Source organism: Pelodiscus sinensis, chromosome 24 (assembly GCF_052426305.1).
Source record: "Pelodiscus sinensis isolate ZL-2025 chromosome 24, ASM5242630v1, whole genome shotgun sequence".
In the NCBI taxonomy this organism is placed as follows: domain Eukaryota; kingdom Metazoa; phylum Chordata; order Testudines; family Trionychidae; genus Pelodiscus; species Pelodiscus sinensis.
The window spans coordinates 12,743,633-12,761,581 of record NC_143075.1 but is presented as its reverse complement, the minus strand read 5'-3'; the positions used below and the strand labels follow the sequence as shown (position 1 = coordinate 12,761,581).

The following is a 17,949-nucleotide window of genomic DNA, read 5'->3' as shown; positions in this document are numbered from 1 at the left end:
GGGGGGCGCAGCTAGTGTGCTCCCCCCCCCCCAGCAGACCAGGCTTTTGTTTTGGACTCTGGGGCAGAGCAGCTGGGGCGCTGCCGATTGGTCCTGCAGCGCCCGTGGGCACTACTGGACCAACCCGGCAGCACCCCAGCTGCTCTGCCCCAGGTCCTGATTCAGCCGCTGCTGGTCAGTTTCAGCAGCGGCTGAATCAGGACGTCTGGGGCAGAGCAGATGGGGTGCTGCTGGGTTGGTCCAGTAGCACCCCAGCTGCTCTGCCCCAGGCGTCCCCAAGTCAGCTTCTGCTGAAACTGACCAGCGCTGACTACAGGAAGCCCCAGGCAGAGTTGCTCTGCCCCGGGCTTCCTGGAATCAGCTGCTGATCAGTTTCAGCAGCAGCTGACTTGGGGACACCTGGGGTTCTTAAGTTGATTCTGTATGCAAGTCAGAACTGGCGGTCAGTTTCAGCAGTGTCTGAATCTGGACGCCAGTTCCGACTTACATACAGATTCAACTTAAGAACAAACCTACAGTCCCTATCTTGTACGTAACCCGGGGACTGCCTGTACTTGCTTACATCTCTAGCTCCGAGACTAACAAAATTTATATATTTATATATATATATATATATATATATATATATATATATATATATATATATATATATATATGAACTTTTGTGGGCTGCATGGAGGTAGTTTGGACTGGGACAAGTGCCTAGGACATCCAGGGAAACTGAAGGGGGGGAGGGTCGCACCTCCAGGCACCATGTCTTGCCATGAGGGGTTGCTTTGGAGGGGGTGTTCTCAGCAGAGAAACCAGTGACTGAATGGACATAGAGACTGAAGTCTCTCATTCTTAACAAGAGTTTGCTCAGATCAGGGAAAAGAGGCCCTTAAAGTATGGAATAGGGGGTGGAGTGTGAAATCTGCCATGTGTGTTCTGTGCCTAAATAGATTTCAATCCAAAACCTTTCAAATGTGCTGAACTCCCACAGAAATCTTAAATTAGAAATATTTCCAATTATGAAGTGGGGTCTCTGCGAGGACTCAGAGCATGTTGTTTCTGTTACCAGGCAGATGAACTCTGTCGTGACTATTCCAGTTGCTGTTCCTTGTGTGGTGGATGCTGCAGAACTTCCATTGTCTCTGTGCTAATTTAGGGATGTAAAAGTGTAACCCACACACCTGGGCTGTGTCTAGACTGGCCAGTTTTTCCAGAAAATCAGCCGCTTTTCCAGAAAAACCTGCCAGCTGTCTACACTGGCCACTTGAATTTCTGCAAAAGCACTGACTTCCTACTGTAAGAAATCAGTGCTTTTTGCGGAAATACTATGCTGCTCCCAGTGCTTCTTGCGCAAAAGGGCCAGTGTAGACATCTCAGATTGTTTTCCGCAAAAAAGCCCCGATTGCAAAAATGGCGATCAGGGCTTTTTTGCGGAAAAGCGCGTCTAGATTGGCACGGACGCTTTTCCGCAAAAAGTGCTTTTGTGGAAAAGCGTCCATGCCAATCTAGACGCTCTGTTCCGAAAATGCTTTTAACGGAAAACTTTTCCGTTAAAAGCATTTCTGGAAAATCATGCCAGTCTAGACACAGCCCTAGTGTGGTTCACTGTCCCATGTGGTGGCACTTACCGCTTACAGCAAGAAATAAGAACAAGGGAGCTCTTCAACAGTGGTCCCCAATGACAGGGCACCCGCCGGGGCATTTACATGTGCCTGCCAAGTGCTCGGGGCTGGCCCTCCCCGGGCGTGTGGTGCATGCATGGTACCGGTCCCGGGCATGCAGTGCATGCGTGGTGCCATCCCCGGGCGCATGGGCGTCCCCGCTCCCGGGTGTGCGGCGCATGGGCGGTGCCAGCCCCGGGCGCGCGGCTATGGGGGTCGCCGGCCCCGTGCCTGGATGCGCAGCTATGGGGGGCGCCGGCCCCAGACGCACGGCGCAAGGGCGGCCCTGCACCCGGGCACACGGCGCATGGGGAGCGCCGGCCCCGGGCACGCTGCTATGAGGGGTGCCGGCCCCAGGCATGCGGCTATGGGGGTGTTTGCCCCCGGATGCATGGCGAATGGGCGACCCTGCCCCTGGACGCGTGGTGCATGGAGTCGCCGCCCTCAGGCATCCAGCGCATGCACAGCTCCACCCCCGGGTGCCCAGCAGCTCCAAAAGATTGGGGACCACTGCTCTACAACCTAGTCTGAGTGCCAGCTGAGTTTATAGTTCAAGCTGTAGAGGCTCCTGTACTAAGCTCTGGAAGTCCCAGGTTCCAATCTGCCTGCTGGCAGTTACAAAAGGTTAACTTATAGGACCTCCTGTGGATAGGGACTGCCCTGTGCTGGGCTAGGGGGCTGGAGCAGTAAGATCAGAGTCAGTTAACTAGCTAAGTGTTAGGTTAACATAATATCGGACCGGTTAGCTGATTAACAGTGATTTACTTCCCTTGCTAATGTGGCATTTAGTGGTTTTTTTGCTGTGAGGCTCATGTTGCCCTAAGATCGGATGAGCGATTTCACTGTGACTGGAGACTCTAGCCAGGTGATTCTCAGCCTTTTGGGGCTGAGGACTCATTTGTGCTGTGATTCAGTAAATATTCTGGGGGTGGAGCCCTTAGTGATGGTTTCAATTGGGTCCTGTCTGGCCCTCATCCTACACTGCTGTGGCTGGCCTTGTGTCTCAGCTCTGGGGGTGGCAAGCACTGGGGTTGCAGTGCTGCTCAGGTTTGACCTCATCTCCCTGACTGCATCAAATGTGTGTGAGTGGTGATGTGACCCGGCACATGGGGTTGCAGTGCCACTCACTCCAACTTGGCCTACCCGGACTCCCGTCGTCATGACGACTGGGTTGACCCTGGCTGATGCTAGGGTCCGGGAGGTTGCAGAGCCTGGAGCTGTGAGGCCAGCCCTGTTGTCCCAGTGGGACAGGAGCTGCCATGAATTGCTTTGAAACATTCTGGCAACTCAATTTTGAATCCTGACCCTCAGATTGAGGAAATGCAGCTCTAGCTGACTCCTGTCCTTGCTGACAGCCTACCCCAGCTCAAAATATGTCATAACAACCACCCAGAATGCATTCAGAAGGCACAACATGGCCTGTCCTATGGAAGGTAACTCTTTACATCCGTCCCCATCTTTCAGAAAAGCCCTCCTGGCCAAACCATGGCCTGCTAGTGTTCTCTAATAGCAGCCTTCTGCCCCTGAATGAGTTGAGGGCATCTCAGAACTCTGCAATGGGCAACCCTTGAAAAGCCAATAACCTACCGCAAGCAAAATGAATATAGTGTATAGCAAGTGCTTTCCTAAATTACTGTGGTTCAGAAGATAGTGCCCTGGACTAGGTCAAGAGACCTATCTAACTTATGTAACCTTTGGCATGTCTCCTCACTTCTCTATGCCTCAGTCTCCCCTTGTATGTTCAGTCTGCGAAGGTCGGGGCTGTCTCTTCCGTGTCCGTACAGCGCCTCGCCCGCTAGCGCTTGCTTCTTGGTTAGTGGTGCATTCGCAGCATTAGACAGCCTTCTGATGGGAGTATTTATGTTTCTGTCTCACTACACTGCCGTATTCAGAACAACACAAGCACCCAACAAGGGAGAGAGAAAACAAGCTGCTTCCTAAGGCAAGGAGGCACAACTCACCCCACCTTGTTTTAAGCTGGTTCTTTCCAGAATGACTCTGATCCGAGCCCCATTGCCTGCAAGCCAGGTTTTAGTCACACCCTACAAGTCCAACACAGTACACCACCATTCCGTCCTCTACATGCAACTGCAGTACAAATAATAATTATAATGCCCTGCACCAACTCACCAGTCTGCTCCCTCTCCCTGCAGAGCAACAACTTACCACATAGAGGAAAGCAAGCACTGCCAGCCCATTGCGTTTGTCTTTTGCTTCTTCAAAACTGGAGTAGTTGCCCGAGTTGTAATGAACAACGTGCAGCTGTTGGGGAACAAGACAATGTCAATCCAAGGCAGGGGACCGATGGTTTTGAATGAAGTCAAACAGGCCTTCAGCAACATGGGAAAATACTTCAGGGTTAAATTCTTCCTTCAATGACACTCATGCAGTTGTGCTGACATCGGTGCCCAGTGTTGGCAGAATTTGGCCCTAAATGTTTTTCACAGAGCTGTGTTACTGAAGGGCTGCTTGATTGGGATTGTGCAGGTGTAACTAGAGTGGCAGTGTAGCCTACAGAGGGTAGGGTGTTGGACATAGGGGCTACTCCTGGCTCTGCCACTGATCTGCTGTGTGACCTTGACCAAGTTACTTCATCTCTGTTTCTTTTTTGTTTTTGGATGCAAATGCTTCAGGGCAGGGACTGAGTCTTGCTGTGTTTGTACAGCACCTAGCACACTGTGTCCCTTGTCACATTTTGGGCCTTTAGGTTTTAATGCAACACCCACTTTCTTCCTCTACTTTAAAGCTACTAGCTGCAGCTAGAGTCCTGCTATTGACCTTTAATGCAAGAAAACCTTTCTTTGCTTGTTACCTGTGCTCATGAACAGGTGCCGAAGAGATAGACCTTGTTCATCAGCAAATCTTCACTTTGCAAAGGGCTGACCAAAGGAGTTAGTAATATTACTAGTAAACGTGATTCCCTCCTTTTTTTTTAAAGTAGGAAGGAAAAATATCTCTGCCCCTTTCCCCCTTCTTTTGTAATGACTGCCATTAAAGAGCAGTTTGAGAAAACAAACGTTATGGATCAATCCAAACCCCACTGGCTGCCAGAAGAATTTTTTTCCTTTTTCCTTTAATTGCGTTCTGGATCAAACCTCTTAGAAGGAAAAATAAAACGTATTAAAATATCCCTGAGTTCCTATTAAACGGCCTTTCCTAACTCTGCAGCTGCAAGCATCTGGCAGGGAAAGCATTTCCCATGCTTGTTGCTTTTGAAGGGTCTGTGTTTTGCTAGCAGCTCCCTTCTGTGAACTGATCTGTAACAGAATGGGCCCTGAGGCAAGCAGCTAAGATGGAGATTAATGTAGCACTGTATTCCCCTCCACATCACAATGCATATACTGAACTTTGGCCTGCCACTGTAAGCAAAGAGCAGCCATGTGGAAAAGGGTGGATAAAGCAGACCGGGAACCTTAGACTGTCAAGGGCTGGAGTCTTATTTCTAAATGACATGAAAGAGACTTGGCTAGTGGAATGTCAGAGCTTTTTCATTTTTCTCTTCCTTCCTGCTAGTAGGTTCTTCTAATTACCCTCCTCCCCTTTTCTTTGGCAATAGCAGCAACCCATCAGCCTGATGAAACTCAAAGCTGTTCCCAGCAAACTATAGGGTTCTGCCTCAGTCTCCTCATTGCCTATAGCATGCAGGATTGGAACCTGGCCACAAACAAATTTTGCTCCTAAGTTGTGCAATGTTGGCCCTTAATTTTCTACCTCCTTGGACCTTTTACAGCCATCTGAACAGGATGGGTGTAAAATGCACCCATATCAGAATCTTTCTTCTGTTCACATCAGTGGTAACATTTTACCTCTCACAAAGGGAAATGACTACCCAAGGCAGGGGTGAATCAGGCCTTGGACTTTAGTCGGCTGGGTGTAAATCTAGAGCAATGTAACTCGGACTGCCCTCTGTGCTTAAAACAATTCACAGGGAGCTGTTTGTGCTAACAGAGGTTTTCTTTTAACATGGGATTGTCTTGCCTTTTTTTTTTTTTTTTTTTTTTTTTTTTTTGATGGGTGGAAAGAAGGCAGCCCCTCCCTCTCTGAGGACATGTCTCCCTGTAAACGGGTACCTCAGCCAGGTATCTCATTCCATCCATGGTGTGTTCAGAGCCGCTGGTCTCCAGGTCCAGCCCACCCCAGTGCAGGTGCATCTGGACAGCAGTGTAGATGCTTGAGAGCCCTTTGGTGATGCGCATGGTGGGTGGCAAATCAATCTGGACTGCAAGGCGGGAGAAAATAACACAAATGGATGCAGCAAATACTTAATACAGGGCACAACGCCTAGTGGGGAGAGCAGCTCCCCTGAAGTCAATGGCCCTGCTCTGGCAGATGGGGGAAGCACCTGGTGGCATAGCCTCTGTTCAGGAGAGCTCTGTCGACGGAGCCACGTAAAGTAGTTTACTTGACATAGTCAATGAAGCGGGGATTTAAATAATCCCTGCTTCATTAAAATAAAAATGGCTGCCGCGCTGTGCCAACAATCAACTGATCTGGCACAGCACGGCAATCTAGACGCAATGCGGTCGACAAGGGAAGCCTTTGTCAATCGCTCCAGTAAATCTCGTTTCACAAGGCATACCGGAGCAATCTGAGGAAGTGGGTCTGGCTCATCACCTAATAAACCATCTTGTTAGTCTTTAAAGTGCTGCATAGTCCTGTCTTTTATTTCAGCAAGACCAGACTAACACGGCGACATCTCTATTACTATGTAGCATGGACACTCTAATTGACTATTTCTTTCCCCTTTTTTCTCCCCCCCCCCCCACGCACCCCAATTTATTTAAAAACTCGAACTTTAATAACTCCAGTCATCTGAAGAAGTGGGTTTTGCCCACAAAAGCTCGTGATACCATCGATATGTTTTGTTAGTCTCTAAGGAACTGCAGGACTATTTGTTGTTTTTTAGGTAATGGAGATTAACCTTTAGCCTTCATTAAATAAATTGTTCTTTATACCTCAATGGAGTAGGCTAAGAGGATTTAGGAAAAGTACTTGAAATAGTGTGGGAACTGAAATGAACCATTCTCTCTGGCCACGTCTACACTAGGAAACTGTCGAAGTTAGTAAATTCAACTTAACTCCTGATTTAACAAAATCGAACTAGCGTGTCCACACTATTGGGAAGCCTCGAAATTAGTCTAAGACAGGCTCTGTTAATGTAGATGCGCTGCCTCAGACTTAGAGCCCCAGGAATCACTGCACGTAATTAGTTTGAATTACTCTGTGGAGTAGTTATTTCGAAATAGCGGCACTGGAGGGTCCACACTTCTTTTGAAATAACTATTTCAGAACTAGCGTTACTCCTGATGAAAAGCAGGAATATAGTTTTTAATTAAGCAGCCTGTTATTTCAAAATGATAGGCTTGGTAGTGTGGACACTCTGCTTATAAATTCGACTTCAGGGGGGTTATTTCAAAATAAAGTCCTAGTGTAGATCAGGGCTCTGAGAGTAAGTTCAGAGATGCTTGGAATTTCACCAATGTAAGCTTTAATCATGTAGGTTCTGAGCACCCTCAATGCTTGTGTTCAGCCTCATTCAGAGTCAGTCCTTTAAAAACCAAAGAACCAAATGCTGCAATCTTTACTGAGGGTTTTCTAACCTAGAGAAATCCACGGATCCAAACAAAACATTTCACCTTTTATAAACTCCCCCCTGCCTCCAAACTTGTCCATTAATTCAACCCAGGTTCACAAATTCTTTCCATCAACCTAAAACTATTGCTTCTTTTTTTTTTTTTTTTTTTTTTTTGGCATAGTAGGCAGGTATATAAACTATTTGCACTGGAACAGAGGGGAAGTTTTTCAAAATACCCATTTAACATCTCTACTCCCATCAGCTTCAGGTGTACAGAATCTCTCTCTCTCTGTGGCCTTGTCTACACGTGAAATTCTAGAGTGGGTCACATGTAGACAAAGTCCTGGAGGCAGTAGCTAGGTGGGTGGAAGAATTCTTCCATTGTAGGGAGAAGAGGGATGGTTACAGTGGGTTAACTGCATTGCTCAGGGCCATGCATTTTTCACTCCTCTAAGCAAGGTTGCTGCCCTGACTACTTTTTAAGTGTAGACCTGGCTTGAGACTCTTGCCTCAGAGCACTATGAGGCGTTTTTTCCACTCCCCATAGAGTCTGCAGCAAAATTCTGCTTGACCATGAGCAGGTCTACACTTAAGATTCACACTGCGGTGACCAGTCCCCCAGGGGTTGATTTAGTGGGTCTAGTAAAGACCTGATAAGTCAACTACCAATTGCTCTCTTGTCAACCCTGGTACTCAGAGCCATCCTTTCCATAGGATGGTTTGGGGCAACGGCTCCAGGCCCTGTGCTTTGGGGGGCCCTGCAGTGGCTGCATCAACCATCCTTTGGATGGGTTCCAAGGCAGCCCAGGCAATTACTGGGGGCCTGGGATAGGGTGGCAGCAGGGGTCACCCCCCCTTCCGCACTCATCTCAGTGGCAGAAGCCGGAACAGCCCAGCAGCCTGTTCTGCTTCACTCTTCTGCCCTCTCCCAGCCTGCTGAGGTTGGCTTCATCATGGTGGCGGGAAGCAGGGCGCAGCAGGCTGGGAGAGGGCAGTGTGGCAGGGCAGAGCAAAGCAGGCTGCTGGGCTGCTCTGGCTCCTCCTGTCATGGTAAGTATGGGAGTTATGGCTGACCCTTGCTGCCACTTCATGCCAGGCCCCCTCAGTAAACCTCTGGTTCGTGTCGCCCGGGGGACAGGGTTTTGGCAAGAGGGCAGGGATGGGGCTTGGAAGGGCTGGAGCAGACGTGGGTTAGGGCCTACAGTGGGGAGGGTAGCCCCAGACACTGAATCTTGGGCACTGGGGGGTTGCCCCAGGTCCTATGTCCCCCTAAGGACAGAACAAGATGCATAATAAGGGAAGTTGATGGGAGCGTTTCTCTTGTTGACACCCCCCGCAGTGGAGACCCGGCAGTAACTCGACCTAAGGTCTGTCAAATCCAGCTACGCTATTCACGTAGCTGGAGTTGCACATCTTATGTCGACATTGTTCCATAGTGTAGACCTGCCCTACAATACAGCTGTGCATAAAGACTCCGGGATTCAGCTCACATTCCTTATTAAAATGGTCTTGGCAGGCAAGTCGGTATTTTGATGTTATTGAGAATGTAGGAAAATACAAATGGGGATGGGAGGCCTGAAAGAGAAAAGCTGCAGGACTTAATGTGCAGGTAGTGAAGCTGATAACACTGACACCAGAAGCCTCCAGTAAATGGTTGGGTGTCTGTGTGACAAACAGGCTTTCTTAACCATTATGGATTCTGAGAGAGACAATTAGCACTGGCTCTTTCAGGAGACAATACGTTTCACCACCTGTGTCCCTCCCCTGCATCTCTTCCTTCTCCCTGTGCATATGGAGGAGTGAAGGACTATCAGTCTGGGATAAGACACCCCACAGAAGATAGGGAATCATCTCTTCCTTTGGTGGAAGCCTGAAATCTCCTCCCCCACCCATGCCAGGAAATTCTTTACTTGGGGATGCATCATTTAGGTAGAAACAAAATACAGGACTATGTAGCACTTTAAAGACTAACAAGATGGTTTATTAGATGATGAGCTTTTGTGGGCCAGAGAAGTGGGTCTGGCCCACGAAAGTTCATCATCTAATAAACCATCTTGTTAGTCTTTAAAGTACTACATAGTCCTGTATTTTGTTTCAGCTACACCAGACTAACACGGCTACATCTCTATCACTATTCATTTAGGTAGGGCGTTACAGTAGGCTGAGCAGAGGGCTAGGAGCCAGGAACTCCCAAATGCTAACCCGGCTGGCTTACCAGGGTGTCTCAAGCAACTCACAAAGGTCCTGGCACCTAAAAGTATATGGGCCAGCACCTAAATTCTGACTGATATCAAGCCCCTTAGAGTTTCTGTTTCCGTCCTGTAAGACAGGGCTGATAATGCTGGCCTACCTCAAAGAGGGGTGGGGTGGATTCATTTAAGGATTTTTATAAGTGGCTTTGAAAACAGGTGGTCTGATTTTTTTTTTCCCCTCTTCCACCTTGTTACCTTGTGTCATTTATATCTGTGCAGGGAGGTTGCAAATCAGTCACCCCTCCCCCACAGTTACCCTTCCATTGATGTGAGTGGAGAAGTCTATTTTCCTAGCAGACGAACAAAGGATGAGGCTGTGCAAAGCCAGGGAGAAGCTGGCCCCAAGTGCAAGGTTTTGTAGTTCTAGTACCATCCTGAGGGTGTACTCACACACAGGAAGAAAATGCCAGTGTATAATGCTGAATCTGCCTTTTATCACTCTTGTCCCCCACCATGTCTCCTAGAGAAATGCAAACAAACTCTACTTTCTATTGACTGTATGAGTGTTGCTGACAGGCTTTGCCAGCAATTTAATACAATCAGCAAAATTAGGAGACTAGAATTAAATAGATGACAAAGTGGGAAACTGAAATGAGAGAGATCAGGACAGGGGAGCTTGAAAAATGACCTTTGTTTGACAACAGGATTTCTGTCTGCTAAAAATATTCCCCACATCTCAATAGTTTTCCTGCACACAAGTGCACTGAATAACTCTCTCAAAGTATCCGCTCAGCAAGGAGAGAGAAAGAGACTATCTCCCCTCACTGGCAGGAGTCAATGCTGCTATCAGCCAGCTAATACGTGGCACATGCCTGCTATATGTAGCCTTTGGGGCAGGGAAGGTCATTTCACAAGACCCTACTGCTTACCTGAGTGTCCATTGTTGGTCATTGTGAAGTTCCCTTGCAAGGGTCCGTCGTAACCACTCAGCTCTAGCTGCATCAACTGTGGATTGTACTTCACTTTCCTCTTCTGGATGTCAATGGGCGACTGGTGCTTGCCAGCGCAGTCTGCAAAGTGCTTTCCCCAGTGCTCTTCATCCAGTGCTCCTGCTGCAAAGCCGAGGAGAAGCAGAGCAGGCTTGTACAAAGTGCCACAAGCAGTGTTCCCTCTAAGCTGAGTGCTTGGGTGGCTGCCAAGGAGTGATTCAGGTGCTGCCCTGCTAATGAGCAGAGTGCCCACAGCCGGCAGCGTGAGTTGCTAATGGTGGTACACATGCATTGGTGTATAAAACAAAATTTATTCCACACATGAAAAATTACAAGCCTTGAATGCTGCTGGGGATGAGTTGTTCCTTGCTCAGCAGCAAAGCCTCCCTCTCTGGTCATTATAATGCTAGGAACTGCCTTCTGTTAGGCTGTGTCTAGACTGGCAAGTTTTTCCGCAAAATCATGTGATTTTACGGAAAAACTTGCCAGCTGTCTACACTGGCCGCTTGAATTTCCGGAAAAGCACTGACGATCTCCTGTAAAATCATCAGTGCTTTTCCGGAAATACTATGCTGCTCCCGTTCGGGCAAAAGTCTTTTTCCGAAAGACTTTTGCGCAAAAGGGCCAGTGTAGACAGCAAAGTATTGTTTTACGCAAAAAAGCCCCGATTGCAAAAATGGCGATCAGGGCTTTTTTGCGGAAAACCGCATCTAGATTGGCCACAGACGCTTTTCCGCAAAAAGTGCTTTTGCAGAAAAGCATCCTGCCAATCTAGACGCGCTTTTCCAAAAATGTTTTTAACGGAAAACTTTTCCGTTAAAAACATTTTCGGAAATTCATGCCAGTGTAGACGTAGCCTTTGTGTGAAAATCTGCATCATTGTGGCTGCAGGACCACTGCACTACCAGGCAGGAAACCTGCCTCTCTGTAATAACCCATCTCCCCTCTTGGCTGGGGGATGAACTGGGATTGAAACAGAACAGGTGTTTGTACAGACCGGGGTGTTTATATCTATTCCAGGGGCCAGATGCATGAAGTCTGGGTCTTTTGCAATGAAAGCTGTGATCGGTGCTGGGACAAACAGTAACACTGATCAAACGGTATCATTCTGATATCAATGAAAGCTGTGAACGGTGCTGGTCTCTGGGAATGGGGGCCTGCAAAGGACTGTCGGCAAATTGTCTGCCGTTTTTTATTATTATAGGCACTATCAAGGGAATAAGGACTGGACATGGAGAAAGGGTTTCATATCAATTCAACCTTTTAAGTTTTTTCCTGACTCCCATCTGGATTGCTCTCTGGGGCTTCTTTGGTCCCTTGAATGTTCTCTGCTAAGAAACTAACTGGTCAGTGCTTTACTAATCAGGACTGGCACTTTCAATCCCACCTTTCATTTGAGGATCACAAACCTATGTATGTTCACTGATTGAACCACATGCCAGGGATTCTCAGCCTTTGTCTTTCTGAGCTCCCGCTCCTCCAACATGCTATAAAAACTCCATGGCCTACCTGTGCCACAACTGCTTTTCTGTTTGTAAAAGCCAGGGTACATGTTAGTGGGTAGCAAGCCTGAGGACAGCAATGCAGGGAGCAAAGGAGGAAGTTGCCTTGGGGCCTGATGATTCATTTAAATCACCAGTGAAGTGCTATGCAGCTCTGAGGGCTGGGAAGGGAGGGTGGCATGGATAGTATGGCTCAGGGCTCCATTCCCCAGGGGTGGGGAGTAGCTTTCCTCCCTGGGACCCAGCATATCTAATGCTGGCCCTACTTGGTGAACCCCGTGACACCTGCTCATGGCCTCCCAGGGAAGCTGGACCCCTGGTACAGAACCACTGCCACTCTGTAGGGTATGTAAATAGTACAAATTCCTACTGTGACACATGGGTAAACTGAAGTATGGGGCATTGGGGCACATCTAAACTACATTCCCCTTTCAAAAGAGGAATGTAAATGAAGCCAATCGAAAATGCAGATGGAGCGCGGATTTACAAATCTGGCACTTCATTTTCATAATCATGTGAGTGCGCTTTTTCAAAAAAGGGTTTTTCAAAAAAGAAACTTCAGTTTAGATGGGGTTCTTTCGAAATCCCTCCCCCCTTTTTTGAAAGAACCCATACTCCTGAAAAAATGAGGTGTACAGGTTCTGTCAAAAAAGTTTTTTTTTCTGAAAGAACCCCATCTAGACTGCGGTTTCTTTTTTGAAAACGTGCTCTCACACAAGATTTGTAAATTCGTGCTTCATTGGCATTTTTGATCAGCTTCATTTACATTCCTCTGTCGAAAGAGGAATGTAATTTAAACATAGCACTTTGTCACAGAAGTAGAAATAGAACTCAGGATTCCTGGTTCAGCACTCATATGCACTAAAACCACTAGCTAAAATCCCCTCCTTTCTAATACCTTTAATATATAAACCAACAAACTCCCTGCTTCAATTCAATCTAAGTATCTAACACCTTCTCTTGCCCCAATCCCAGTGCCATCCAAAAAACCTATCTCGCTGCTTTCATCTTTGAAGGGTCTTTGCTCTCTCTGTACAGTTTTATTTAGCACTTTATGACTAAATAGGGATTTTTATGTGCTCTCAGTGCTCTGGCTGGGAATCCATATGGAAACCCATTCTTCCTTTTCCAGCAGTTCTTTGCCATTTACAATATGTTGATCTAGTTCAGAGTCAGAATTTCAGAATTACCAGAGCCAAGGTAAAGCCTTACGCAGTTGTTGAAATCTCTGAGGATTTTCATTGCAACAGTACAGACTGATGGTCTGGCTTTTTCACATTTTTAAAAACTCTTTTAATGGTTCAAAACTATTTCAGCACCTGCCCCGTGTTTTCTTGTTATTTCTTCATTGATTTCCACGGCATCATTATAAACCTATTGCAACAGCTGAGACTTTTCTTTTTCATTTTACTTGGGGGGGAAATCAGTTTTTTTTAATTCTCAGACATGTCCTGATGACGTAATTGCACCGAGGTTCATGAAACATGGATGGAAAGATTTTTAAGATAATTGCAGTAAACAGTCTAGTGTGCTAATTACAATAAAAAAAATTGAAACCAAAAACTTTAGTTCCCCCACTGTGACAGTCGGCTTGAGAGCCCATTAAAATCAATGGAAATGCTCCCACTGACTTGAATGAATTCTGAATCAGACCTCCCTGAAAAGAACTGAGAATTAAGCAAAATTTCACATGAGGGCAAATATGCAAACAAGCAGTCCCTGCTTCTGTATCCATGTTCCACAGGCTGTGAAAGTAAAATAGTGAGCAAGCAGTATCCAAAGAGAAAGCTCTTCTTTTCTTTCCAGGATCAGAAAAAGGTCAGCTTTTATTCTAAAGCACTGTAAAGATTTTTCTCGTTGGTTGCCACCTATTGTTCTGTCTGATAATGTGTCCTGATCACACAAAGGAATGGAGGAGGCTGACATTGAAAAGAACCAGCTTTAAGATACATGATCATCAATAAAGGGAAATAAATTAGCTGCCTTGAGGGATTTTTTTTTAAATAGTCAAGATGAAAAGCCAAGCGTTAGCTGTCTTAAGCAACCTGGTGGAGCCAGAAGCATTTAAAAAGCAGTTGTTTCTTTCCTTGTATTCATTACCTTTATACGTCCACTGTGTTACATGAGAGGTGCTGAGGTGGACAAGGAGCAGGTGCAGCAAGGTGGTTGAAATCCTCATGGCTCTTGTAGTGTCTGAAATCAGAACCAAGCCGGGGGATGCATTTCTCTGACAATCCCAGGAAGTGTAAAAAACAATTTATTCAAAGTCCAGCCTGTCCACTATCCGTCCCACCCTTCTCCTCTCCCTGCTGAAACAATCACCACCACCACCACCCGGGATATTTAACGTGGGCTGCCAGCTACACACGCTAAAAACATTTTATTGATCCCCTAGCAGAGGCTGCCAGTTCTAATGAAACAGGTTATCCTGCTAATGCCCGTAAGGTCACCTTCTGACAGGCACTTGATTTATATTTTTCTGTCCACTTTTTCTGTCTGGTTGCTCCCACTGAACAGGGATAAAAAACAGGACTACGTAGCACCAGACTAACACGGCTACATTTCTATCTCTATTGAACAGGGATGTGAGCTTTCATACCACAGTGCCCTGCAGAGCTCAAAGCAGCTTCATTCCTCAGACAAAGAGTCTGAGACAGAAAAAGGTTAAGTGACTAATTCTCAGAGGTGCTAAGTAATGTCCTTTCAATTTTTTCCATCCATGTGCAGAATAAACTTTGTTATGTGCACTGAGGCATGTGCAGATGTGCACCAACAGTAGAAACACATGTTGCTGGCTGTGGGTGCTTTGCTAATCAGCTGGGCAGCATTTGAATCTCTCCTGGGTGGCTGCCCAAGTGCTCAGCTTACTGGGAACACTGGTGATGAGTATCCACAGTTATATTTGAAATCAATGGGACTTTTAGGTGCTCAACCCCCACCAGCAGGGACAGATTTTCCTGTTAAAATCTATGGGATTTAGACACTACAAACTTTTGAGAATCTCACCAGGATGTCTCATTAGGTGCTTATATATCTTTAAAATATGGGCCCCTATGACTTGCCCAAGGTCACACAGCAAATCAGTGGCAGCGCTGGGAACATACAAGACCTCCAGGTCTCCTGTCTACCGTGCTGCAGTCCTGTTATTTGACTATGCTAATATTGTAAGAACAACCTTTGCAACCTGTGCCCCTCTCTGCCTAATAAACCTCTACTACAAATACCCCCAAACCAAAATGAATAATCAAATCAAAGTGCCTCCTGGAAGCTGAGTTTTAATCTCAAAAGGGAGAAATGTGCACTAAGTACTTTGCTATTGTCATGGATTTTACATGGAAGGTGCTTAGATACTATGGTAATGGGCAGATAGATCATGTCAATCAATCTCCAGTACTTTTACCACCACCATCTCCGCTAGTTTTAGTAAAGTTGTGCTGTCTGTATTACAATGATGACTTTAGGAAGCTATTGCAAAAACAGGTACAGGAGTTGCAGATCTCACTTAAATGTGGCTTTCTGGGGCTTTGCATCAAGCTGAAGAATGGGAATTGATGTTTTGTATTTAATCGATCATTTGTCCATGAATGATTCATTTTAAAAGGCCTGCCTGCTTCTCTCTCCCACACAACATTTGGGACCAACTATACTATTGAGGGTACATCTACACAACAGCGTTATTTCAAAATAATGTTGAGCTGGAGGATTTCTTACTCTGACTCCTGCAACCCTCATTTCAGGAGACATAAGGGAAGTCGAAGGAAGAATGTTCTTCCTTTGACTTCCTGCTGTGTAGGTGTCTTCCTGGTGTGCAGACAGCAATTGACGTTGCTGATGTTGCGTATCTTAATTCGACTTTTGACCAGATGTGTGGACATACCCTGAGTTACTTAATCACATTAATACTACTGAGTTACTTAATCAGATGTGTGTTTTCTCTCCCCCCCCCTCCCCCCGAAGTAATTCGTTCTGACAGCTGCACTGAACTGTGTAAGGACTGAACTAATTAAACAAGCCTCGCAATGCATTTCATAATCTTGTGTATCCAGTTGGGTAAATAGTCCTTGGATTTAGCTGAGGGAGAAATTTTAGAAGTTTATACCTGTTTATGTTCCAGAATTCTACACAGGACCACACTGGAGTACTCACAAGTCACTGGATCAGAGGTCACTTCTGCACCAACGCAAGCCTGACTTGCATTGAACAGGGATGTTATTTAGGGACAGTTGGTTTCCCTGGCCAGTCCTTTATTGATCAGCTCCCTAGGGACTACAAAGAGGTTTTGAAATGAAGCCTATTGCAAGCTTGTGCTGCTGCCAGCATTGATGCTGGTGGAGTAAATTCATGTTACGTGGTGCTGATATGCTCAGTGTCCAAGCTGTGGAATTTACTTTGAGTTTTTGGGAGGATAAACAAGCAGTTTAGGCCAAGACTGGTCACTAATTATGGGAACTTAACATATTTTAGAGCCCAACCTGAGACAGCCCATGCACACTTTCTCCTAAAACTCCAGCTGAAATCAGCAGGCACTGCAGGAGCTATGCAGCTCCAGAAATTCACCCCTGGGGGCATATCTTCACTATTGTCTTTGGGCAGCGATCGATCCAGCAGGGGGCAATTCGTGGTAAATCGACTGCTGGAGTGCGCTCCCATCGTAACCAGAGTTGACGGGAGAGTGCTGTCAACTGACCACAGCGAAGGCACCACAGTAGGCAGACCTAAGTACATCGACTTCCGCTATGTTATTCATGGAGATGCAGTTGCGTAACTTAGGTCAACAGCCCGTGGTAGTACAAACAAGGTCTGAGCGTCTCAGGCCCGGCAACCAAAATTAGCAGCCATTTTTGAAAATGTTGGCCTGGGGTTTGTTCCAATTCCAGGGGCAACTTATAGAATCTAATGAGGGTAAGGGGGGAAAAACCTCATGGACAAGGCACCCCTTTGATGCTACCCGGGAGCCCCAGTCACCTTTCGGAGTAAATTGTACCCCCCATCTCTTCCCCATGACATTAGAAGCCAGACTAAAAGGAACAATCCCTGGGTGGCAGAAGACAGCTCTGATAACCTAAGACAGTGTTTCTCAACCTTTTTTTTTAAAGTATCCTTTTCTTTTAAAAAAATATTGTAAGTACCCCCAAGTACCTACAGTTTTCAAACCCACCAATTTTTTTTTCTACCATAGCAACACACTTGTTTAAACAACTTAATTGTAGCTGGATGGGTGATGAAATGTTGGGGTATAAAAAATACAAAATAATAAAGCGCTGTAAAACTTAAAACAAAAATTAAGTTTTCTCCAAATTTCAGTTGTGTTGACGTACCCCCCAGACTTCTCGCAAGTACCCCTAAGAGTACTCGTACCACTGACTGAGAAACACTGACCTAAGACATCTTTGCCATCTCTAATGCTTATTATGGGCTAGATTCTTATCTATTCTTATCGGCAGACAAAGCACAACTGACTCTAACTGGTGCTCCTCCACTAATTTACACCCTGTGATATTCTGAATCTGATTTTCCCTTCAGAGTGAGTTTCACACATGTCTCTAGCAACTCAAAGAATTAGTAATGGCCTTGCACTCCACATGTAGCCTGCAGTTATATCAAAATGGTGGTGTGCACCTTTTGGGGGGTGGGGAGGAGATAGCTGCCCGGAGCCCACCAATTTAAAAGGGCCTAGGCTCCTGGCCACTGCCATCTCGGCAGCAGTGTTCCCTCTAATTGTTTCCATCCATGTGTGAAATAAATGTTGTTACGTGCACTGAGGCAGAAGTGAATGTGCACCACTAGGAGAAACACATAGTGACGGCTTTGGGCACTGTGGGTGCTCTGCTAATCAGCGGCGCGGCATTTGACTCTTTCCTGGGTGGCTGTCCAAATGCTCAGCTTGCAGGGAACACTGCGTGGCAGCTGCAGTGGCTAGAGCCCTGGGCCCTTTAAATTGCCGTACCCTGGTAGGTCTCAAGGTCTGGCTGGGGGAGGCTAGCCCCATCCCCAATTCTTCTGTCCAAGGCCCTGCTGGAGCCAGCTTGCCCCAGGTCC

General features: G+C 46.5%; 1 protein-coding gene across 1 annotated transcript in view; it reads right to left on the bottom strand.

Annotated features, from left to right (window-relative positions):
• Window positions 1-17,949, bottom strand: part of CA6 (carbonic anhydrase 6) — a 53,607-nt gene that overhangs the window by 25,595 nt on the left and 10,063 nt on the right. Inside the window, exons 2-5 of the mRNA XM_006127096.5 lie at window positions 14,011-14,103; window positions 10,349-10,531; window positions 5,723-5,871; window positions 3,819-3,914 (exon numbers count right to left, since the gene is read on the bottom strand). Of these exons, the coding sequence (XP_006127158.2) occupies window positions 3,819-3,914; window positions 5,723-5,871; window positions 10,349-10,531; window positions 14,011-14,089 (507 nt within the window). The 5' untranslated portion in view covers window positions 14,090-14,103. The remainder of the gene's footprint in view (window positions 1-3,818; window positions 3,915-5,722; window positions 5,872-10,348; window positions 10,532-14,010; window positions 14,104-17,949) is intronic.